Source organism: Polistes dominula, unplaced genomic scaffold (genome assembly GCF_049000335.1).
Source record: "Polistes dominula isolate Pdom_NZ unplaced genomic scaffold, Pdom_raw_medaka contig_12, whole genome shotgun sequence".
Taxonomy (NCBI): Eukaryota; Metazoa; Arthropoda; class Insecta; order Hymenoptera; family Vespidae; genus Polistes; species Polistes dominula.
In genome coordinates this window covers 4,869,660-4,894,572 of record NW_028301116.1, presented here as the reverse complement: position 1 = coordinate 4,894,572, position 24,913 = coordinate 4,869,660, and the positions used below count along the sequence as shown (strand labels likewise).

The window sequence follows — 24,913 nt, the reverse complement described above, 5'->3', positions numbered from 1 at the left end:
CAAACATTCTGTATTATTTTAACACTCCTGTGTAGGAATGATTCCCTGAAAAGGGTAACATTTTTATCTAGCATAATATAACATCGAAATAATTTAATATTCAAAGTATATTAATAATCATCTAATATTTAAAGCTAAGTTAAGTATACTCTACATACATTACGTCTTTTTTAAACAATTGAAAAACATTTAATAAATGCTAGGACTTGGGATTTTCTCCCACGTGGGAGCCTTCATGCGCATGCGTATGCGACGTCGTCATAACTCGACGGTGATTGTTTCCATGGACATATCTATGTGCAACAGTAGATACACGTAAGGGGCCTTTTCTAGTTTACTGTATTTCAATTGTCATGAGGGTCTAACGATACCCCATATTTGAGTGAAGTATATACGTTACTGAGGATAGGGTAGTGCGCATGCGTGGGAAAAATCGCACATCTGCATCACTGTGTGCTGTGCACAGCGATCCCATTCGTACGATAATTTGAGGTCCTGTACGATCCAAAATTCGTGGCGTACGATCCATTTGGAATTTCGAAAACCCTTTTTTTTTTTTTTTTTAGTCAACAAATTTTCCAAAGGTGCACCCCCACCCCAACCCTCACTCCCACCACCACTCCCAGCACGATCTCCCGTTCGACGATCGTTTTCATCGTTTTCATGATAGGGTTTGGGAATTTGATGAGTAAAAAAAAAGAAAAAAAAATTCCCGTGCAGCTATCGAACCGCCGATTAGACTAAACGATTAATGAACGTTTTCTACCTGAAAAAAAAAAGGTCATCAACTTGAAAAAGTTTGAACTTGGACACTTTTTTGGACTTTTTTCAAAATTCTGTCCGAGAAATTGTCGGATTTCAAATTTTCCCGGGGTGTACGATAATTTTGTGCCGCATACGATAATTTTGCGCCCCTGTGTCCATCAAACGAACTAAAGTCTCTGGGATCACTGGCTGTGCATCACTGCATTACACTAGTGTGTATGTATGGTAGTATATCGCAGATATGAGAAGTGATTATAACCTTAATCTTCAATTATTTATTACGAGCACGAAATATAAAATGCCTAAAAAGAGTAAATAATCTTAGAATTTAAATTTATACGTATAGAAATAAATTAAATTATTGTCAAAATGAGGTACGCGCAACTTGTTATGGGACCTGCCGGTAGTGGAAAGGTATTTTTTTATTATTTAAATGGTTAATAATATAGTCCTCAAATATTAGATTATTGCGTATTAGTGTTTCAACGAAATGATAACATTAAATAAGTTAAATATTTAAAAATATATTAAAATATTTCTTTTTTTAATGTAATTTTTATTATAAAATTAATATGTGAAATTTTATAAGTTTGTCAATAATTTTCTTAAACTAATGTAATATCCCTATTTGTTTAGTCAACATATTGTTCTATCATGCAACAAAGTGCAGCAGATGAAATGAAAACAATAGAAGTAGTTAATTTAGATCCTGCAGCAGAACATTTTGATTATGAACCTTTTGTTGACATAAGAGAATTAATTGAATTAGATGATGCTATGGAAGATGAGCAGTTGAGATATGGGCCTAATGGTGGTCTTGTATTTTGTATGGAGTAAGTCAAACAGATATCTTCTATCTTAATTATATTTATTTCTGGATTATTTCAATAAAAATCTTCTTTTCCTTTTTTTATAGATACCTAATAGAAAATTCAACTTGGTTGGAAGATAAATTAGATGATGTAGATGGCGATTATGTTATTTTTGATTGTCCTGGACAAATAGAACTTTATACGCATATGAAAATCATGCGTCAGTTAATTAAAATGTTACAAAAGATGAATTTTCGTATATGCGGAGTATTTATAATGGATAGTCAATTTATGATAGATGGATCGAAGTTTTTATCGGGTACTATGGCAGCTTTAAGCGTAATGGTAAATCTAGAAATACCACATGTAAACATATTAAGTAAAATGGATTTGATATCGAAGACTTCAAAAAAACAATTAGATGAATATTTTGAACCCGATCCATATAGTTTATTATCTAATATGGAAAGTGATCCATGGAATAAAAAACATCATAAACTTACAGAAGCTATAGGTAAACTTATCGAAGATTATAGTTTAGTTCGTTTTATTCCTTTGAATATTAAAGATGACGAAAGTGTCGCTGATATCAAACTTACTATCAATAATATTATTCAATACGGAGAAGATGAAGATGTTAAAATTAGAGATTTCGATGAACCTAATAATGGTGATGATGCAGATGACACGCATAACAGTTAAAAAAATCATGCATGATGTATATTTTAATAAACCATTTTCATAACACTATGTTTTAATGTTCCTTATCACAGGTTACAAAGTCTTACATGATATAATAAAAAAGATCATTTTTTAATTTACTTATTGACTTAAAAAGTTTTATGCACAAAGTACATAAGTATTTACAATATTAGATCTCAATAATCTAAACGTGAACTTATCGTATTAAACACAAATGTAAGACATCCAAAGCTTAGAATAGATCCGTGAGCAATAATCGCACTTCCTTCCCAACCTTCTTCCAAGTAATCTATTTTTTTAACTTTTCGATACTTTGTGCTGCATTTACATAAACTTTCTTTACATACATTTTTCAAAGAAGGAGGATTTTCTTTATATATTATAGATTTAACCATTTCTGATGTTTCCTGCTCTTTACTCATCATTTTAGTGTCACCACTATCCTCCTTATTATCATTTTCTAATTCTTCCTTATAGTTACAAGAATACAATACATTATCAACAATTGTTCCATGTTCACTGTAATTAAGTAATTCGTAATGATTTGTTGCCTAAAACAAAAAAGATAAATAATCGCATTATCAATGTTACCAGTATCAGATAACTTTATATTCTTAAATATAAGTAATTTAGAAAAAGGTTTACCTCGTCAAAAAATATAATAGCATGTTTAGAAGATATTAATCTGCAAGTACCGTAATTAGACAGAATTAAATCACAATTTGGTCCATTTCCAATAGTCATAGTTTTATTAATCATAAAAACAGATGGTTTAGGTTTCTCACTTAAAGAAAAAAGTACAGCTCGAGCTTTAACTTTACAATTAATTGCGTTATAATTATCTCCTTCTGGATTTAATATTTGTTCTAATCTTTGACGCGCTAATGCTTCTAACACTGGTCTTTCTAATAACTGCACTCCTTCTTTCACATTATATGTAAATTCATCAAAATTTGTTATATTATTTTGTTTTTCGCAGGTATCACTTGTCTCAATCAATTCCACTTTACCAATAGATTTTTCTTCATCGCTTTCTTTCCTATTACATTTTACCTCTGTTACATTATTTTTGCAAGGTGAATTATCGATATCCATTAGCATATCCGATTCTTTGTTATCAGTATGATTAATTTTGTTCAGTGTATCTAGATCATTTATTATTGCAGTTTCTTTTTCTTTTTCATTTTCATTTGCTTTTTCTTTTTCTTTTTCCTTTTCTTTTTCATTTTCTTTTTCTTTTTGCTCATTATCTAATTTAATCGTTGATCTTATAGAAGTTTCTTGATTGAAATGACTAAGATCCAAATGAGGTGGATTTTCATAATGGTATTTAACTGAAGGAGGAACTTTTACCCGCATACGTCCTTCTAATTTTACTTTTGTGCGAAATAATGGATTGGCAGTACTTGCTTTACGCAAAAAATCAAGTTTCACGGCATGCTGATCTATCCTTTGATTGGCATATTTATCCCAAAGCTTGATACGTTCTGTAACTCTACACGATGTTAAAAGATTTTGATCTATAAAATGATTCGGATGATTAGGACACATCCATCTTCCAATAGGAAAGGCAGTTAGTGGAGGATCCAGACAATCCTGATGAAAATAGAGTGGGCAGTAATCGCATGCTATTAATGGTGCTTTCCTGCAACTACGTCCACATTCGAAGCACAGACGAGCCGGTAATGGTACCATTAGATTATTATCCAAGCAATGACTTTTCCCTACTAATACAAAAAATGTTTATTTAGATAATTTCAAATAATATAAATGTGAAGAATAATTGTAAAAGTAAAAAGCAGTAATTACCGTTGCTGTTTGATGTACTCTGTTGTTTTCCTCTTCTACCAGATACATAATCTACTTTGTTACTTCCAGGAAATATTATTGGCAACTGTAACTCTTTCGGAAGCTCAAATTCACGAGGATTAACTAAAGAGGCTGCTAAAGCTAAAATCTCTAATGCAGACTTTTTCTTCTTTTTATCATTTCCTTTATTTCCTAAAATTTCTCTTTTCGTTGCACATCGACAGGCATAACACAACCATTCACCATTAGGTATATCTGTTGGATCCACTGGCGGATAACTACATGAAAAAACAATTATAAATAGATAATAATACAGAAGATCTGTAATAAACAATTAATAGAAAGGACAAATTATAATGTTCAATCGGTAATGCAGAATAAATTTTGTAAACTTTTATTACAAATACATGTCTGACGATAACCTTATATCATTAATTTTTGTTTACAAAGCATGCTCTTCGCTCTATAATTTGATAGTGAATTTAAAAGCATGAAATACATCATTTTAAATACATTTATACAATCGCGTGAATCAAAGGCCTATTATTTATCATTGACTCACTGGCATTGTAAGTGGTAAGATGCTGGACATTTGTCGCAACATATTAGTTCACCTCCATCTCTACACGCATCACAAAAATCATGATTATGGCCACGACCTCGTCTTTTAAAATAAGGATGTTTCTTTTCCTCTTTTTCCTTTTTAGATTTAGCTGATTTAGAATCTTCTGATACTGGCGGAGCTATAAGTGCCTGAATTTGCTGAAAATATAAATTGAAATTAAAAGAACAAAAGATAAGAAATACATGTCGGTTATAATCTAATGTATAATCTAATTATTGAAAATATACAATTTACTTATTAATGGATATTTACTTACAGGCATCAATCCTCCAATTAAAGCAAAACCGTACTCAACAGTACCCATTTTAATTGAATTTATTATCTATTTCAGCTTAACAACTTGTGTTATATTTTATTCCATTATTATAAGATAAATATTGTCTTCCTGAGGTATAACATATCCTCCATAACTAACCACCATTCTTCAGCGCGCTTCAGCGCTGAAACATTTTCTGAAAATAATGGTTAAGCTTAAATCATGGAATAGTTACATCCATGATATATGCAGTTATAAGAAGATAGACATTCAACGCGGTAAAATTCAAATTTTTGTGCGGATTTACTAGTTGAGACAAATCATTAATAAAAAAAACATTATTTTCAATTAAATATATCTTAACACACACACACATATATATATATATATATGTATATGTATATGTATATATATCTTTTTATTTTATATTTATTCTATTAGTTATTAATAGCAATAATCTAATTTCGATTTCAAGTATCGATTCTTAACCTCAAATCGATCCTCGATATTAAAATACACATTCGAGCTCTGTTATCTCCGTGTCTGTATGATTACATATAGATTAGTGTCATTTTAAGTATAATATATAGTTTTAATTATTAATATTAAGTATAAGTCTATAATTTTGTAAATTATAAAAGAAAAAATATCAAAAATGTTTACCAAAAATGTATACTCGTATTTGTTTAATTCTATTATAAAAAGACAAGTACACGCCAATGCAAATTTAATAAGTAATTGCGTTGAGGTTATAAATCGGAATCCACGAAATTTAGAACGTTTGCGAATAGCCAGGAAACCTCAAGGATATCATTTAGAAAAACAGTTTCGTAATTTCTGGCATAAGTATGTTATTTATTTATATAAGGTTATAATAAATGATTATTTAAATATCCTAGACAGGTTATCATTAAAAAAACATTGTTTACATTTATCTTTTTACAATTTTTATGTTTACACAGATTACAAATTACACCACATAAACGTTACGTAGTTGGTGAAGTAGTACATTTTCAGAATGGTACTGTCATTTCTGTATCAACTAATGAATGGGCGCTTAAAAAACAATTGTACAGGTATGTAGCTTTAAAATATGCTGTGTTATATAATTAAAATATAAATTTTTTAAATATTTGTACATATTAGATTTTTGTAATAATTTTATTTTCAAAGATTTCATTTCATTACAATATTTTAGACAATATGACAGTATGGCATATATTGCCTTGGGAAAAGTGTTATCACTGCGCTGTCTAGAAAGTGGAATATGTGAACTTCATTTTGATGAAGAACCCAGTAGTAAGGTATCATTATTATTAGAACAATTAAAAAAGAATAATATTATCCTTTGTGAACCCGAAAGATATATTCATCCATATCCGTGGAGTTTATTCCGACCAGAGAAACCATGGGAAACTCAGGAATGACTTGTATACAATCAAAGTTAGTTCTTTTTCAAGTAAATATTTTAAGGTATGGTATAAGCAGTAAAGGTATTTGATGCCATTGTAATGTATTCGGATAAAAGAAATAAAACATTTTTTAATTGTTACGTAAAAATAATATAATATAGATTTGTATCTAACGCATAGATTTGGAATGTCTGAGAATAATAAATTATTCAGTTGATTGTTTATTATTTTTGATGGATTTGAAGCAATTAAATATTTTCTAGTAACTCTGAAATTTTAATAATAAATATAGAATTAAATAACATAATTAAATACATTAATATTAATTTAAGATTTTATTTATTTATTAGAATTATCAAATGCATTCACTTTAGTTAATTTCTAATTAATTTTTTCTTAGAGCACAAAGTGAAATATATTTCTAAATAAATTTCTATAATTTTCAAAATTTATATTATCGAATAAGCAAAAATATAAAGTCACGTTAGAAAAATTATTTCAGTAATTTCTTTATTACAATGTCTAATTATTCATAAATGACAATAAATAAATTTGCGTATATAATAATACGAGTTCTTAAAATTGTTTAGTATTTAGAAAGTGAAGTATTTTAAATAATTATCATCACATTATCATCATCGTATTATCGGTTATGATAGAATATACATCAAAAGGGATGATACACGTGATGAATATAACACAAAGAAATACAATTGTGCAGTAAAAGGCCTTCTTTCGTCTAAGTTTCCAATAGGCCATACGATATATCGATACTACTGTATCTACATCACGAAAAGTATTCTATTTTTAGTAACATATTTAAATAAAAGTATATGATATATATGTTATTTTGTTGTTGTTCACAGTTTACATTATAATCTACGAATATTTTAATCAAATTAATTACATTTCTAAATTATGATAACATACATATATCAATTTCTAGTATAAATCTACAATTTGTACGATTATCCTAAGATTTTTTATCAAAATATACATCGTCGTTGATATAGCGCTAATTACACTACCAAATTATGTAGGGTGTTAAATTTAATTCGTGATCAATTATCTTTCAAAATGTCCATGATCAACGTAACAATTTTAAATTGTTCAATAATGAAAAAATTATAACGATAAAAAAATTGTGTTACTGCAAATGGATAGTATGTATGTATGTATGCATATAAATGATCACGTTTAACCGAACACCCTACATACTGCATAAATTTGTTCGCTATTCGATACCTTCATGGTAGAAAACTTGGATTCCAAGTAGTATTAACTGTTAAAGTATATTTTTCGTATGTAATGATGACACACGCGAATTTATTTGCAAGTATGAATATCAATGTTTTTCACACATGTTTTACATTCAACGAAGCAACACCAATGAAATTTACAATCGCATCTTTCCCTGATCGTTGATTTCTGAGTATTGTAGCCCCTTCCACAACAGAGTAGATTACAACCATCCATACCGGATGATGTTCTGTTGCAAATTCGTCCGTGCGTACCTACGATGACGTAAAAAAAGTAGTAGGCGTCATTAAAAACATAAAATTAATTAATGAAATAATATGTCCTTTCTTATTTTACCTAAAGAGCCAAGAGTATCATTTGGAAGACAATAATTTGGCGAGTCATCCAAATAAACTAAATCATTAGCCGTAGGCAAAGAAAATCTTGGATCTCGCATGGATAATCGACCACGTCTGTTTACTCGAACTTCGGTTGCACCATCGTATTTGTCCAATAAAAGATCACCTGTCATACAAGTTGAATTATCGATTAAATTATTTCTTTTTTTCTTGTTATCTCAAAATATTTACATAAGATAAATGTCTACAAAAATATATGACATACCAATTTCTCGAAACGATGCAAGTTGTTGCCAACAGGTGATCAAGCTGCAACTACCAGAAACTCCGTGACATTTGCATGTTACTTTAGATCTTTTTATAACAGCCTGTTAAGAAATAACAATTTGAATTTTTCATTCATCCATATTTAAATTGTCAAAAGTAAAGAACGATAGATACCCTACGTCCTGCTTCGTTGTTATGCAAGTTCATTAGGCTCCTTCCTTGTTCTCTACTACCTCGTTTAAAGCTACGCTCGCGTTCTCTTACGTCCACGAATGATTGGGTGAATCTGTATATATATATATATTATAATACGTAGAGAAAATAATTAAGCAAGATAATTCATGAACTATTTCACTCACTTATATCCATATTCGAGATTATCTCCACAACCACCCCAAATCCATTCGCGATTTAGATCTCTCGGTCTGCTACTTCTCGAACAACCGCAAGATGATAATTGTCCATCCCTGCAAGCTCGACTTATGGAATAAACTACCCCCGCTGCTGTGATAGCATGTACAAACGCAGTTTCTCTGCTTGCTGCAACGTACAATTATTTCAATTATATCGAATGAGTAAAATACTTAATTGAGATTATTAGTATTCTGGAAATGATAACTATTGAGATAATGGCGCACCTATTTTAAGGATCGGCCCGAAAACAGTTTCATCATTGACGGTGGAACAATTCCACCTTCTATCTCGAAACTGATGCTGACACTCAAGGACTCCGAATTTGGCGCCCTTCGCCACGCTCGGCATATGATCCACGGATAATTGGCAAAGCTTCCCCTGTCCCTGCGAGAGACCCTTCAAACCGATGCAAATCGTCGAGGCTTCTACGTCGTAAGTTTCCATAAACTGAGCCGTTTCCAATTGTGGAAAGTGCTGCATACCCATGTTTCTAAAATCATGTATGGATGGATGATATGACCTTTTTTTTCATGAATCATCCAATATCCGAATGGATAGTTAACAAGATAGAGAATAAGATCTTCTGTGTTCTTTGCGAGAAATAATGGGCCACTTAAAGGATTCAACGAGAAGAGAACGCATAATTCTTCTTGTTTTTTTGTCGTCTTCTTTCCATTCACTATTCACAGACATTCCGATCGTTATCCCCCTTTGCAATCATGGGGAATACCTTGGTACGCATACGATATAGTTTTACCATAGTAGTAGCCATAAGAAGAAGAACCAGAAGAAGAAGAAGAAGAAGAAGAAGGTGGGTTAGGAGCAAAGCAAGGATATTTTTCTAAGGTATTACTCCGGAAAGCAATAGCTAAAGAGATAGGCAGTCGAATGCACGTGGTTTACGAAGCAGCCCTATCGTGAATGAGCTAGGCCCCTCCTTAACGCCTAGAAAAGATTTGTTACGGCGATTATATAAATTCGGTGCAGGCAGCCCGTGGGCGAGGAACGGCCCTCGGATTTCCTCTACGGCGATTCTTAATGGCGCATTTGTGAGTCAACGGACCGAGTTGATGGAACGACGCCGTCAAAGACAGAAGTCAAGGGGAGGTTACAGACTGGGACGAGCTAATCTGTAATTCGAGATGGCCGTTCATGCGATCTCTTGAATACAGTCTATGGGTACACTATCGTGCGTAATAGCGTGCATCAAGCTGATTAGAATCGCGTCAATGATTTCTCCCCCTATGTGTGAAGATGACGACGTGAAGGAGGTGGAGGATGATCACGCAACGATCCAGGATCGATTACGGATCTTAAACAAAAATTATTTTCAATGAGCTAGCTAAATTAATTAAGGGCATGTTTAACGGAGCTTTAAAAACCTTACGTTAAGGTCAGTCGAAGTTATCTCGGTCGACATGGATATAGATGTGTGTATGTAAATGTGTGTGCATTGATTTTTTGCTATAATAAGATGATAGCCACTCGTTATGTTTCGTTATAAATAGATAGAGAACTATTTGTTGAGATAATCCAACGATAATAGAGGTACCGTAAAGCGTAGGAGAAAACGACGATACGCTTGGAGAGAAAAGAATCGTTTCTCCGAGAAATTCTAAAGGAAAATCCCCGTATTGATGTTCCACCAATATTATTTTAACAGAGTATTGCTAACCGTGCGATTTCTTTAGAATTCGGCTTGCAACCCCGGTGAGGTAGAAAATCTAGGGAGTACCTACATAATAGAGCACATTAATATTCTAGAATGAGTTTCAGCAGCGATATATCATCGGCTTTGCACTCCCCTCTGTAAAACAATGACATGAGAGGGGAAATGGGCAGGAGGGAACGATAATATTTCGAAGGATTCGGCCCACGCAGCAGCAACAGCAGCTCGAGAGTCCACTACCATCACCACCACCAGCACCACCATCACTACCATAACCAACATCTTTAGCCACTCTGGGATTCTCGTGGGTTGCACTGGGGGCCCCCGGTCCCAAAAAAGTAATGTCTTGTGTCTTTTAAAAGATTGTACCGACGTTCGAATATAAGCGCGAGCCCCCATACCCGTCGTCCTTTCGACGTTAAATATCGAGCCTCTCGGTCAACGAGGATCATCCGATTTATTATGTTCCCAGTTCGACTTTTATCTCCTTTGCATACATATTTCTTATTGCATAGATTAGAAGATTAATGTACGTTAACGTGCGAATTTCAATTTCAAACACTTAGCCATGTAGACATCAATTCTTCTTCTTTTTTATTTTTTATTTTCTTTCAAATGACCAAATTCACAGTCTTGTCTTGATACGAACGACTAACTTACTTCTTTCTTTTCTTTTTTTCTTTTATGATCAATAAAAAGCGAACAAACACACTTTTTCTCCTTTCTTAATCTTCTTTCGCGCCTTAAACCCTTTAAATTAATGCATTAAATAAAATAACGTAATGCGTGAGCAATACGGACTGTCCTGTGACCGTTCGAAGTTGTCCATTTTTATTTTATGGGGGTTTATTTTTTTAATTCCTTTTCTTTTCTTTTTTCCTTACGTGGGCCGAAAAGAAACTCTCGACGGGCAACTTTTTAATCGGTCCTCGGAGATATCAGCGAGATTCGCGTGAAACGCTATTTACGAGAGTTTATGTTGCGATTTGAATCGGGACAGTTCACGCAGGTAAAGGGAAGGACATAACACGGCACCCGCGAAATATTTATCTATGCTCCCGTGGAATCTAATCTCAGAAAGTTGTTGGCCGTTGACCTAAAAGGATGTAAAACGTAGATACAAGATTAGAGATTTCTGAAGCACAACATGAAGGTTATCGCGCGATTTCATCTAATATCAAACCAACGTTAACAACACGAGTGCCTAAGTGATAATCGCATCTGTTATGAATAAAGATATCTATGATTTTTTCTTTTTTTTTTTTTTTACATACTTTAATGCTTTAAGTGCTATGTATGCATACCTACAAAAATTTTGGTAAAAGTTGCCAGCCTAAGGACGCATATATGTGTCGTTGATATGAATGCAAAAAAATTGAATATTAGTTTGTATATCGATAATTGTTTCCAGTTTTGTAAAACCAAAATTATGTTAATTAAATTATAATTTATTATTAGCTGCAGAGCTAATATTATCAATCAACAAAACAACTATATTATCAATCAAATATTCTATTCTTACAAAGCGTTTACAGTTAATAGTATTCAGCACTCAAAGGGTTAAAATACAAATATTTGTCATTAATAAAAAGAAATCTATTTTCCGATAAGTATCCAAAATCGGATCAATGTGTTTATTATTCGTTCATTGTAATAATAAGAAAAAGATTTGAAAAAAATCCCTGCAGGAAATGGTATTAACTCAATATCGGGTATATCATTGCACGACTAATTGGAAGATAAGGTCAAGATTTAGATAGAAATAAGTTGGTCTCCTTGACTCATTGTGTTCCTGTCTTAATTCTCAAAGCAAAGTAAGAAGGATTAACCGTCTTAGAGGTGCGACGGGCCCACCCACGCGATTATGGCTCTCACAGAACCAGGCAGATTAATAGGAAAAGAAAATGTTATCCCGGCGACGATGTTGTGTACTGCTTGAGGATGGTAAAAATAAAAAAGAAACTAAAACAAAAAGAAAATAAACGAAATGAGTAGGTTGGGTCACCGGTGTATATTCTTGAATTTTAGCGATTTTACAAACGTTCTTGAGACGATCGATAAATTAATATGCACGCGTGTACATAGGGGTATCGCAAGAGTCGAGGGTATGACCCTTTCGAATCTTGCCAAAATCAGCGCGTAACGTATAATTTCTAGGTCTTTGTCGAAGAGTTTTAGGTTCGTCTGTATTTCGTGGGAACTCGATCGAGAGGAATTTTTCGTGCCCGAAGGTATCGCACGGTCCATTTGTTGGTTGGTATCCCCAACGAGGAGAGTGTGTCTAATTTTTGAATTGCCATTCTCACCCCAGTATTCTTTACCCTACGCCATAACCATGACCAATCAATGAATGATCCCAGCTCACCCGCGCTTCTCTCTCGCTTTATCTTTTTTTTCTCTCTCTCTCTCTCTCTTTTTTTTTCTTTCCTTCCACATTGTGATTTCGTTGAAATCGGTTCAGATTTTTCTTTTTTCTAAATCTCTTTCCATCGATCACTTCTTTCCCGAAGATAATTGGGATTTATTTGTAAGAAGTTTAGATCTTTTTACGAAAACGTTTTCCCACCTAACCGACACGAAATGGTTGTTGTTCGACCTTTCGTACTGGGAAATGAGAGAGAGAGAGAACAAAAAAAAATAAAGAAAGACAAGAAGAAGAAGATAAAAGGGAAAAAGGGACAGGATGACTGTGCGTATTTACCACTATTTGCAATATAAACAATCTGCGTGTCCAAGTGGCTCTTCCAGTCGGTCGTACGAGAGTGACAGGACCGGTACTGCTTCTTCTTCTTCTTCTTCTTCTTCTTTTTCTTCATCTTCTTCTTCTTATACGCTTGCAAAGAAGAGATTTATATCGGCTGATCTGAATCACTCTCCGTAAGGTAAAAGAAACATCTGTAAGCTTCTTTCTTTTTGTTTTTTTTTCTTTTTACTACTTACAATTACATTGTTTTTTTTTTTTTTTTTTTGAATTTGTTCTCATTTCCTTTTTTTTATCAAGTACAATCTTCTTTGATCATTGCTGATTCCTAATCGATAGTAATAACATACGTTGGAAGAAGAAGATTCCCTATCGTATGTTCGAGCTTAATACAGTTGTTGAGAAACAGGATTAGTTTCCAAGAAAACATTCCATCTGACTTTCTTACGATAGATAGAAAGAATAGATAAGAAAGGAGATTGAGAAACGCATGAATAAGATAGTTATTTTAACATTATCATATTAATAATAAAAATGTATATGACATACTTACATCCACGTTCCTGGAATAGTCGATGCAGCAAGGATCAGTACCAATTTTAGGATCACCAGTAGCCCGCCGTGCACTATCATCTTTATCTAGAAAAATACAATGCATAGCTTAGCTAACGATCAACTATTGCTTATGTTATCTTATCGCGAAATGTTACTCGTGTTCGCAGTTCCTGTCAATACCTTTCTTAGCTCGTATTATAAATTTAAAGAAATATTAAATGATATATAATTCCTGTTTCGACTTGGTATGTTCTACATATGTGCAAAGTGGCAAATAAAAAAAGACCACTTTGAACTAACGTGACGTTATTTTCTAATGCTTTATGTAACTGAAGTAATTAGATTGCTATAATTCGTAGTACATACAAACATCGTGTCTTTAAGGTACGATCGAACGAATGAACGAAACGAACGAACGATCGAGTTGAAGCAAGCAAGCAAACAAGGTTTAAGTTACTAAATTTGTCAGTCGTAACTTAATACCAGTGATATATTTTATCCAGTAGTACCGGCCGAACCAGACCAAGAGAGCAACACAGCACGTAAGCCAGCCATCATGTATGAGCAAGGTGCAACGTCGAATCCATGTACCCATAATCGCTTCGAAAGCTTTTGATTTAATAGAACGAAAACTCACCATACGAGCTCTACGCACCCGTTCAATTTTTATATCCCAGTAGCCATGTAATTCTTCCTCAACTCGGTCTCAACAAGACACACTGTTGCAAGAGTTGCCACAGTAAGTCTATCGAGGGTAAACGCGAGCTTAATTATATTTCCGCGCTCGATAGAGATAACCTTAGACTACTGCATTATTGAATTTTCTTGCGTTCCTTGTCAGAGTTACATATCACACTTTGGTATTAAGAACGTTAGAATGTCTTTATTGAATCCATATTTTGATGAGACAGAAGAATCAATAGTCGAACGTCACTTACACTTATTTTTTTTACAAATGTATAATAAGTAGGATCTGTATCAGAAGACACAGCAAAGAAATACAAATACATATCTTTTTTTCTACTATGTAATATACACAAAAGTAAGAAAACACCAATATCGCGTGCCATTACGTTGTACCAATTGCTTTCTACAGAACAGCAAAGCGCGATAAGGATAAAGTGCCATTTGCAGCTTCCGAATTCAGAGCTGGATAAAAGCACGAAGCAGCTTCTAGATATCTGGTCGCTTTTCAATTTCAATCGGTACTTCTAGATTCCACTTTGGAAAGTATTTCGTAATCCTCTTATCCTCGATAGTAAGAGAGAAGACCAAGCGTAATTCTAAGTAAACCGGAAGGTCGTTGTTACGAATACAGAAACGGCCGGTAGCGTTAGTTTTTTTTTAAAGGATGCTTTTTGCATTTGTTATCTTGAAAGTACGAAAAAGGAACTTTATTATGGATGAACGAAGGTAACCCTCTTCGATGATTTTATCTCTAGTTGAGAGAGGAAAAAATTAGGACTATCTATCCTTAAGATCGTACGCGTGTAAGGGCAATAGGACGGGAGTATAAAATGAAAAGTTATGCAGTATGTAACTCGTAACTCAAGGACGTAGTTCATATTATCCGTTCGTGGTTGGAGCTCGCTTGGTAAGAGTAAAATCCAAAGAGAGGCAAAGGCCCAAGCTCAAGCATAGGTCCAGAAGCGAGAAAGTCTGAGCAAGGTGTAACGTCGAATCGATGTACCATAATCGGTAGGACTTGAATGTTTTTCGTTCCAAGGCAAAGATCATGGCTGCCCACAGGACCAGTACGTGCACGCACCGGTCATCACTACACTAGTACAAAGACGTATCATCATACTGTACGTTACCTGTGACTCTTTCTTTCTCTTTGCATAAATAAGTGTGCATGTATTTGTGTACACGTACGCACCTATGTATCTAGCCCACGCGATCGAGCAGGATATTAGCCGGTATATAAAATGCATTTGTGATCGCGACAGGAATGTAAATGGCGTGCTTCGGCATGTCTCACGGGCTGGCTCGAATTATCAGCAATAAAGTATCTCCCCAGTGTGTTGAACAAGACATGACCGTGGGTAATATAAGCACCGCTACATTTGTTGCCGAATGAGCTGCATTCTCTTTCTCTCTTTCTCTTTCTTTACGTAGAGTATATGCATGTATCTACTTACAATACATACATGCATACATACGTCACGCCTAATGTATGTACAATTTAAGTACATAAGTGCCCTCGCTCTCGGTTTCTCATCAAGGATCAGAATTACAATTCTTCCTGACGATCGGCAAGTTAATGACCCTAATATCCAAGATATAATATACACGTCTTTACGATTATTCTTCGGCTTGAAACCTTCCCCTCCCCTCTTTCTCTCTCTCTCTGTTCTCGAATTTCTTCAAAGAATAATTTGTCTACGTCCATTGACACGTTTATTGAATAGCCCATCTCTCATTTATCATATTTTTCGTGAAACTTCTGTCCTCGTAAATACACTCGCCAATTTTCTTCTCCTTCTCTCTATGTAATATCTTCGTGCACAATAGATGGGACAAATGCGTGGAGCATCTGAGAAAGCACGACGCTTTGTACGGCACCTTTTATTAACATATTCTTTGTTCTGCCCACAGAAGCCCTATATGACCAAGAGATAATCCAGACGGATCACCATAAAACCATCATGGCGTATGACCGACTCATCCAACTTCGTGATCGCAACCTGCCCGAGGACAACAGGATCATCCTGAATGATCATGACTCTTCTTATTTTCAGCTTCCGTACGCACGTTTGTATATAATACTTACGAACGTTTTCATTTAATAATCGTCCTTCCAACACGATCCTTGATATTAACTTTTATTTAATGCTTACGACCGAGGCAATAAAATGGAGCGTTAAGTCGATCGGTGGGCGAACGAATCGATTCTAGATTTTCACGCGAAGTACCAAGACAACTCGAGTCCTCTTAACGAAGCTGGAAGCTAAGGATGGTGTACACACACTCGAGATGTACGTACGCAGAAGAAAACGAGAGCCTGTCTACGAGGTCGAAGAGAGGAGGGAAGGGTGAGGAGGGAGTATGGAGGGACCAGATGAGGGGAGAAGAGATAGAGTGAGAGAAAGAGAGAAAGAGAGAAAGAAAAGTTGGTGAGGAGATAGGAGATCTGAACCTGGAAGGAAGAGCTGCTGCTGGTACAGGTACAGTGAGCCTGATCGACGCTTGTCAGGATCTCTCGTAAGGTAATAAAATATTATTCATTTCCTTAACATTACGATAGGTAAAAACGACAGGATATATAAAGTAGGTGATAACGAGAGATATTTATTAGCTTATAATTGGCCGGAATTCGACTGGTTGCAGTTATTGCGTACTTTTATCGCGATCAAATTATTGACTCGTTCCACTAAAAGTCTCAATCGAATATTCTAGCAATGTAAATCATGACCGTAGGCAATGTGAGTGAACGCGAAATATGCCGGGTACCTTTAGATAAAGATGTAATCGTGGAAATATAATAACGTGTTCGAATTTAAATACGTTATGGAATATATCCAAAAAGTATATGAGTAGTACCTACACACCAAGTCATACGAACGTTGTGCACGCAATTATCCAAAGGCTCGAACTTGCTCGCTCGTTAGTCGCATGCTACACGTATAACGCGCGAAAGCCGTATGCATCTTCTGCATTCAACGGCCTGTATAATCTCTTCCTGTAAATGGCAAACGGTTTGTTGTTTGTTAGCCTCGATTCGGTGGACTGTACGCCTCTACGTACTACGCGTTACGTTACGTTACTTGAGCGTAGCTACGCTCTTGGGGAGTCGTTCAGCCGTAACTCATAACTTTTACGACGCTTTCGCGAAGGTACCTTATTAACATCGTGCCTGCACTAATTTATCCTCCGGCGAGGACTGATTTTTAATTGGCAAAATGTTATTTACGTTTAGGTACGTAGCGTCAAGTAGTTGTTCCAGTGTAATAAGTATTTACTGGGGTTGCCCAAAAACGTTGCCCCCTTATCCCATACGATCTTTAACATTTACACCGATACTTATTAGATTTCTAATTAATCGTTAAGTTTATTTTAAATAGCACGTAATATATCTATGACTTTATTATTATTAACATTTCGTATATGTGTACAAAACTCATTGAGAATATGTATGTTAACCTTTTCATTACACCAGCATAGATGAATATTAAATTTCAATAAAATATCTAATGTTTAAAATGTGACGAAATTACAAAGAACGTTTTAGATAGTACAAACTCCATAAGCAAATAACAAGCAAATAGCAAGTAAATAGCAAGCAAATAGATGCTGCATGATTATTTTTTTTTATTCCGAAGGAGAAATCGTTTTTACAGGTGCTCTCGGAGAACGAAGAACGTGAAACACTCGGTCGCGCGCGCGTCTTGTACTCGCGCCTACGGTTCGTATTTTCATTATAAAGGCACGAGATAAAAGCGCGGATAAAACTCGTTGGCGAGCGGGGAATGTCGCCGGTTGAAATCCGCGATGCGTTCGTTATGGCGCTGTAAATCCCGTATACCGCGATATTACGGTGCTGTATAAGATTTCAGCGGTGTGTCAGCTCGTCCACCATAACACGACAGAGAAAGTTTTTAAATCCAGTGATAATCTGACGCACATATTATCGCTTTATCGCGTTCTTTACAAAATATTGAAACCAATTTTGAATATTTTTTTCCCCTCCTGTTGTGTTTTTCTTTCCTTTTCTTTGTCCTTTTTGGTGCAAGTATTTTTTCTTCGTTTTTTTTTCTTAACGCGCGCTTTTGCGAAGATGACTACCAACTAAGAGGATGAAGAAGAAAAGGAAAGGGTAAAAGAAGGAGGAGAAGAAGAAGAAGAAGGCAACTATCATCGTTTCTCGATATGGATCTTTCCCTTTTTTTCTTTCTTTCTTTTTCTTAAGCGTGCGAGCGCTCACGCAGCCATCATAAATGCAGCTACTTCCTACGTAATCAAGCAATAATCGTTAGGATAAACGTGAGTGCCTGGATTGTTGGTTAAGCGTTCTCTTTTATTATACGGTTCTCGATTGATTTACGAATGGCGTCGGTAAAACCATTAACGTTACTTGTGCTTTCATTTTATAATTTTTATTTTTCTTTCTTCTTCTTCTTCTTCTTCTTCTTCTTTTTTTCCTTCTCCCACGATTGATTGACACAAATGAAACTTATCGCTCCAATAATAACGCCAACGAAGAAAAGCATTCCAACCAATCAATCTCGCTTACGTGATCGCATTTTTGTACGTAACGCGTTTGAAGAGATTTTTCGATAGTCGATTATTGCCACCCTTGGCTCGATTTTTCGAAATAAGTGTCATCGAGTTGAAGTATATTCGCGATATTAGCTAATTTCTCGCATAGTACATCGAACTTTATTATTAATCTACTCGATCACAACCATCAGAGAAGACTTCAATTACTAGCCCTGTCAGCAAAGTCGTTTGCTCGAGTAATTAAGAGATCGTTGCCGTATCCTCGAGATACCCACGATCGCAGGTAGCCCGAGACGTTGATGCATAAATTTTGCGCTCTGAATCGAGAAGGTCGTCGTCGTCGTTGCGAATCGTGTGTAGGCTAAGTTACATTTGAAACCACGACCCAAACAAAATGTTAAATATTATCGTTTATTAGATTCTAAGAAGAGATCGAATAATTAGATTTTGCGAGTCAATTAAAGTTCTTCTTTTTGTTTGTTCTTTTTTCTTTTTCTCTCATCGTAACAAATATTACTTTTAGCACCAATTTTCGGAACTCCGTTCTTATCGTTAAACATTTTATTCGAGAAAATTACATTCAAATATCATTTAAATGAATTTTAAAGCACCCTTTTTCCTATAACACGCAGATCGTACAAGATTAAACATAATTTATTTTTATTTTTTTTTTTATTGTTTTTAGACATAATCAAATCTAAAGTTAAAATAATATTGTAAAAACGTCATATCATAGAATACAGGTTTACAGTGATTCTCGTAGTTTCTTATTTTGCTTTCGGAGACGTTTAAAATATTAGAATAAAAAAAAATACCGGAACACTGCTTTTAATTATATTTTATTTTGCCATTATAAAAAGGAGAGAAAGTATCTATGTGTATTTACATAAAATAAATCACAAGTAACTTAAGAAAATATACGACGAGACGATTAAAAGTGGAAAGAATCGGAGCACTATGATTAGCCAGTGAAAATACAATAAAATCAGTCTCTCCTGCTCATAGGTTTAAGTAGGATGATTTACGAGCGGCATTAAGAGTCGTTAAAAGAGGCTGCCGATTAATCTTTCGAGACATCGTTAAATCATTGCCAGTTTAGCGATTACGAGGAATAAATTCTGAGCTAGCAACGTCTTCCTTGGGATACCTACTTTGCTCTTAGGTTTGCCGATCGGCAAAAGCCACGTTACGTGTCCAATGCCGATGCATCTCTTTACGGCTTGGCGGACGCGCCGATGAGAATTTATCTTCGTGGTCGCTTTTATCATACCGAATACCTCCCACCTATATTTCCTAGAGTCTTACATATACCGTTGAACACGTCAAGATTTCGTTTCTTTTTCTTTTTTTTTCATCATCTTCTTCTTTCTCTTTTTTGAAAAAAGAAACTCCTCTTTATAATACATGGTAGTTGTACTTAAAATACGTAGGTAAGTATATAAGTATGTATGTAAACACACGTGTCGCGTTCGATCACACACACACACACTTGTTCGAACCAAAGTATATAAGAACTCTCCTTTCTAATTACATGCATCTACAAGGTGTCTCAAAATATCTGAAAGCTTAACTTTAGGGGTAGTTTTTGTATCCTTCAAATAAGAACCAAAGTTATGGTTTTGGTATCTGATAAAATATGAACAAAAGTTAATATTATCATAAAATCTCGATATGACAAAGTTTTTATTTCATGTATGGTTTTTTTTCCTACTGTTTAAGCAATATGTAAAATCAATTGAGTATATTCTGTTAGGGATAACGATACGTGTAAAAATTAGCTAATACATTTCTATGATAGTTTATATTTAAATAAAACAATTATAATTCGAAAATATTGTCATTTCTGATTCATATTGTTATATGAACTTGTTGTTCTTATTTGAGCATATTGAAACTACCCTTAAAGTTATGCTCATATATTTTTAATCACCTTGTATATTATCAACAAGAGGACGTTCGATATAAGAAAGATAGTTGTCTAGAAAGTACGTAAAATCATGCGAATTATAATACGGCTTCCGTCTACATATACTTACTTACGTATATCAACATGTACAACGTTCCTATCTTTACGATTCTTTCATTGCCTTATTCTATTCCTTCTTCCTCCACTTCTTCGTCTTCTTCTTCTTCTTCTTATCATTAGAAAGTTGTAAGGTAAGGTTTATTCGTATTATTAATGGTAACGCTTTGTATTATTGATAATCGTGAAAGGATTCGAGTATCTGTTTGAAGACAAAAAGCTAATGGAGAAAAGGTAATGCTCAATGAAGCGTGGACAAATAATTTCAATGTAACAGTGACAAATCGGTAATAGTTCACTCACCAATCGATGATATCCAACGTCGTTAACCAGCGTACAATTGTTTATTCCTCGTGGAATAGAACGACACCTTTTGCATCGGCTAGGAATAAGTTCACTTGAAATTTCCAACGTGTATCACCAAAAAGGCGACCGACTTTTAGGGAAGATGAACTGGGATAAGGAAAAGTATCAAGAAGGGGATCAAAAAAAAAATGCATAAACAAACAAGGAGAGAGAGCTTTCAACGAGTCGTACTTAGCAGCTGTATTTTCTTCGTCAAATGGATCGAGTGCCGCACATCCACCACGTAGATTAAACTTTCGTCCATCATTTTTGTCTCTAACTTGTCACCGTTCTTCACTCTCAATCTTTCTTTCGTAATCCTTTCGAGATGTTCTTAGCGAACAGAAAGTTTTTTTTTTTTTTAAACCGCGCGCATATGCACACTGACCAAGATCGAACCAAAAGGTCTCGTAAGCAAAATGAATAATTCGATTGATCTTCGTAATTTAACTTTCGTATTATTTTCCCCTCTCTTTCTTAAGTTTTCTTCTAATTCTTACGAAACTTGTTAAATACCTTCCTTTTCTGTTTTTCAAAGCACTCAATGACACTCTTGCCTGACGGAAACCTCTCGACCCATTTCCTTCGTAGGCTATCGGCTTCTTCGAGTCAACGGAACCAAAGATAGAGCAAGAGAGAGTGAGAGAAAGAGAGAGGAAGAGCCCCGATTACACCTTGTTTCATCGAAGTTTCGAACACCTGGCATTCGTCCGTGTACTGTTAACACTTGGTCGATCTGTATGGATTTAACTAGACACGCGGCTATTTCGCGCGGTTATTTTATCAACGGGTTCTCCAACATAGTCGACATAAATGACAACAATGACGATTATATGATGACGATGATTGTCGATGTTCTTCCGAAACGAGGAATTTGTTTTAACAACTTATTGAACGTTTCTTCAAAAGCAAATCTTTCCCTTTTATTTTCCTAATATTTTTTTTTCTCTCTCTCTCTTTTCTCCTGTCCGTTTCTCTCTGTCTTCTTTCACTTTTTCCTTCTTTATCTATCTTTCTTTCTCTCTTTCTCTCATTCTCTCTCACTCTCTCTCTTTCTCTCACTTTCTACGTTTGCTTTGGAGATTCCACGAAACGCTCGTAAAACACCTACGGAGAACAATGCGTTCTGTGCCAGCGCGAGTTTGCTAGATCGTGCTTACTACGAATATATGTAGGTAGGTTTTGAATATTTATATACGAATATAAATGTATATGCGTATAAATATATGTAAATAGAGAAAAAAAACAAGAAAAAAGAAAGTAAAAGAAAAGAGAGGAAATGATGACGATGAGATTCTTCCCATACGAAAGAGAACTTTCCTGATACCTCCCTACGATATTACTCGTTCTCCTTTCTAAACGGTTAAAACGTTCGCTGAAAATCTCGATATCAGGTCGATTTACGTGAGCCTAGCAAGCTAGCTGGTGGTGAGCTAGCTAGCTAGTTGGCTGGTTGGTTGGTTAGGTGATCGCGCGCGCGCGAGTATTCGACTCCCACGCGACGTTAAAATCCTTCTCTGTCTACTATTTCGATGTAAGATCGAAAACCGAACGATCCTCTTCTCGTTTACGAACGAAGATACTAAACGAGACGAGACGAGACGAATAAAGGTTGGTTGACGATGTCAAAGGAAAGCAAAAGGAGTACGAACGTACGAACGTATGAACGAACGAACGAACGAACAAGTGAACGAGCGAGTAAACGATCGAACGTTCGGCGTGAAACTCTCGGAATCTCTTTCTCTTTCGTCTCCCTCTCTTACTCGGAAGAAGTAGCAATCGTTTCTGGAGCAATTCCGATCTATATCTTTATTCCTTTTGGAGGGACACCACCACCGATCTCTTCCTCCTTTTCCTTCTACCTTTTCTCCTTTAAATTATTCTACACTGCATCTAATTTCTTTTTTTTCTACCAATAGAATATTTTATTTTATTTATTCTGTTGTTATTAAGTTTGTTTTTTGTTTTGTTTTTATTCTTGTTTATTTTCTTTTCTTTTTATTTCAATGACTTCCGTAAAAATCTTCGATCGCGTATATGTAATCTCAATGTAAAAAATTTGTATAATTGATCTTTCACCCTCTCAAAAAATAAGGTATTTTCCTAGCAAACGGAAAAATTGACAAAAAAAGTAGAACAAAGAATGAAAGAGAGAGAGACGCTCGCCATTCGAGGCGTCGAGCGCGACTACGTCGAGGGATCCTCGCGGCACCGGTGTGTGGTGCTTTGCCTCCTTCGGCGGCACCGACGCAAGGAGGGAGACGCGCGTGAAACAGCGAATGGGAGAGAAAGGGAGAGAGATAGAGAGAGAGAGAGAGAGAGAAGACCATGGAGAACGATTCTCCTCGTGGAAGGACCGCCTCGTGTTGCTGCTGCTGCCGCTGTTGCTGTTGCTGCTGCTGTTACTGCTGCTGCCAGCCCTTAGGGTACGAATCACGGTGTGAAACCTACTGCCGTGCTGAGATGCTACGGAATGTTCGCGGATCAACCAAAATCCACAACTTTTCTCTCTTTCTCATCTACCCTTTTCCCTGTTTTCTTTCTCTTTCAGTTTCTCTTAGTTGTTCTCAGTTCTCTCTTTTACTCTCGCTAGTTTTCGCTCTCTCGACACTCGAACGATTCTTCTATCCTTGTTCTCAATGTGTTCCTTTCTCTCTCTCTCTCTCTCTTTCTCTCTCTCTCTATCTCTCTATCTCTTTCTAACTAGTTCGATCTCTCTTGTACTCTCTTACTCTTGGCAAAGAGGGAGCCCCCTCGATCGGTCGCACGAAACCCAGCGGCTGCCACCGTCGCCGTTGCTTCTCTTCCCCTTTTGCTTTTCTGCCTTTCTGTCCTTTCTTCTCGTCCTCGCTCTCTCCCCCCCCTCCTCCCCCACTCTCTCTCTCTTTCTCTCATTCTTCTCTCTTTTTCTTCGTTCAACCGCCCCCTTTTCCGTTCTCCTCGTTCTCCTCCTCCTCCTCCTCCTCCTCCTCCTCTTCTTCTTGTTCTTTTTCTCTCGTTCCCTGGCCGGTTCATTGGTTCATCGGTGCACCGGCCCGGGCTCCGTATTCTTCTCTCTAATTATACCGTTACGTGCAATCGCTCGTGTCAATTAGCAGCTCCTTTCTTTCGTTCCTTCACTTTTCTTTCTTTCTCTCTCTTTCACTCTTTCTTTTTTTCTTTCGTTCTTTTTCTGTATGGACCAGGATATACATAGCTCTAGCTACCTACCTTCCTACCTACCCACCCTGGCAGCAACCCCTTCGAAAGAATATCCGGGGAGGGTGGCTAGCATGATCGAGCTGCTACCCCCCAATTAACGATTAGGATCGTGCGTTTCGAGATGGAAACGGTACGTTGCTCCGCATTCGGATCATTGTTCAAGGACGCCGGAATAGCTATGCCAAGACCAGAAAGAACGAATACGTAAGTGCGTATATATTTATGGATATTTGTATGTATGTATTCATCTATGTATGTATAAGAACACGCTCGTACGCACGAGGAACGACGCTATTCTTCGTAATAATGCGGTTTGTCCTTTTCTTTGGGGGGTCGGCCTTTCTTTCCTTCCTCTCTCTTTCTCTCTCTCTCTCTCTCTCTCTCTCATTTTCTCTCTCTTTCTTTCTTTCTTTTTTCGTTCTCTCTCACTCACTTTTTCTCTCTTCGAGTTTAACCAGTTTTGCGAAGAACGAAAGAGAGATTCCCTCGAAAAGGGACTTTTTTTTCGGTCGTTACGCTGGAAAAACATTTCGAACTCA

The 24,913-nt window shown here is 35.6% G+C and overlaps 4 protein-coding genes across 9 annotated transcripts; 2 read left to right on the top strand and 2 right to left on the bottom strand.

Annotated features, from left to right (window-relative positions):
* Positions 1–819: 819 nt before the first annotated feature.
* Positions 820–2,324, top strand: LOC107068383 (GPN-loop GTPase 3). The gene is made up of 3 exons (XM_015324713.2): positions 820–1,179; positions 1,402–1,598; positions 1,682–2,324. The coding sequence occupies exons 1-3, from the start codon at positions 1,135–1,137 to the stop codon at positions 2,277–2,279; spliced, it is 840 nt and encodes a 279-aa protein (XP_015180199.2). The 5' UTR covers positions 820–1,134; the 3' UTR covers positions 2,280–2,324.
* A 59-nt stretch (positions 2,325–2,383) lies between these two features.
* Positions 2,384–5,300, bottom strand: LOC107068371 (PHD finger protein 12). 2 transcript variants are annotated; one of them, XM_015324700.2, is made up of 5 exons: positions 4,970–5,300; positions 4,651–4,850; positions 4,089–4,366; positions 2,925–4,003; positions 2,384–2,830 (listed from the first exon to the last, which is right to left on the bottom strand). In XM_015324700.2, exons 1-5 carry the CDS (start codon positions 5,015–5,017, stop codon positions 2,456–2,458), a joined length of 1,980 nt encoding a protein of 659 aa, XP_015180186.2. In that variant the 5' UTR covers positions 5,018–5,300; the 3' UTR covers positions 2,384–2,455. The 2 variants fall into 2 exon arrangements, with proteins under 2 accessions (XP_015180186.2, XP_015180177.2); XM_015324691.2 differs by having other exon boundaries at positions 2,925–4,006; positions 4,970–5,299.
* Positions 5,301–5,495: 195 nt separating this feature from the next.
* mRpL18 (mitochondrial ribosomal protein L18) lies at positions 5,496–6,605 on the top strand. The gene is made up of 3 exons (XM_015324047.2): positions 5,496–5,815; positions 5,932–6,045; positions 6,168–6,605. Exons 1-3 carry the CDS (start codon positions 5,625–5,627, stop codon positions 6,394–6,396), a joined length of 534 nt encoding a protein of 177 aa, XP_015179533.1. The 5' UTR covers positions 5,496–5,624; the 3' UTR covers positions 6,397–6,605.
* A 269-nt stretch (positions 6,606–6,874) lies between these two features.
* LOC107068049 (protein Wnt-5b) lies at positions 6,875–23,373 on the bottom strand. 5 transcript variants are annotated; one of them, XM_015324095.2, is made up of 9 exons: positions 21,132–23,373; positions 20,842–21,048; positions 13,584–13,669; positions 8,885–9,150; positions 8,606–8,786; positions 8,421–8,532; positions 8,245–8,347; positions 7,978–8,145; positions 6,875–7,895 (listed from the first exon to the last, which is right to left on the bottom strand). In XM_015324095.2, exons 3-9 carry the CDS (start codon positions 13,661–13,663, stop codon positions 7,708–7,710), a joined length of 1,098 nt encoding a protein of 365 aa, XP_015179581.1. In that variant the 5' UTR covers positions 13,664–13,669; positions 20,842–21,048; positions 21,132–23,373; the 3' UTR covers positions 6,875–7,707. The 5 variants fall into 5 exon arrangements, with proteins under 5 accessions (XP_015179581.1, XP_015179571.1, XP_089032920.1 ...); XM_015324085.2 differs by lacking the exon at positions 20,842–21,048; XM_089176794.1 differs by lacking the exons at positions 20,842–21,048; positions 21,132–23,373 and adding an exon at positions 15,465–17,696.
* Positions 23,374–24,913: the final 1,540 nt, after the last annotated feature.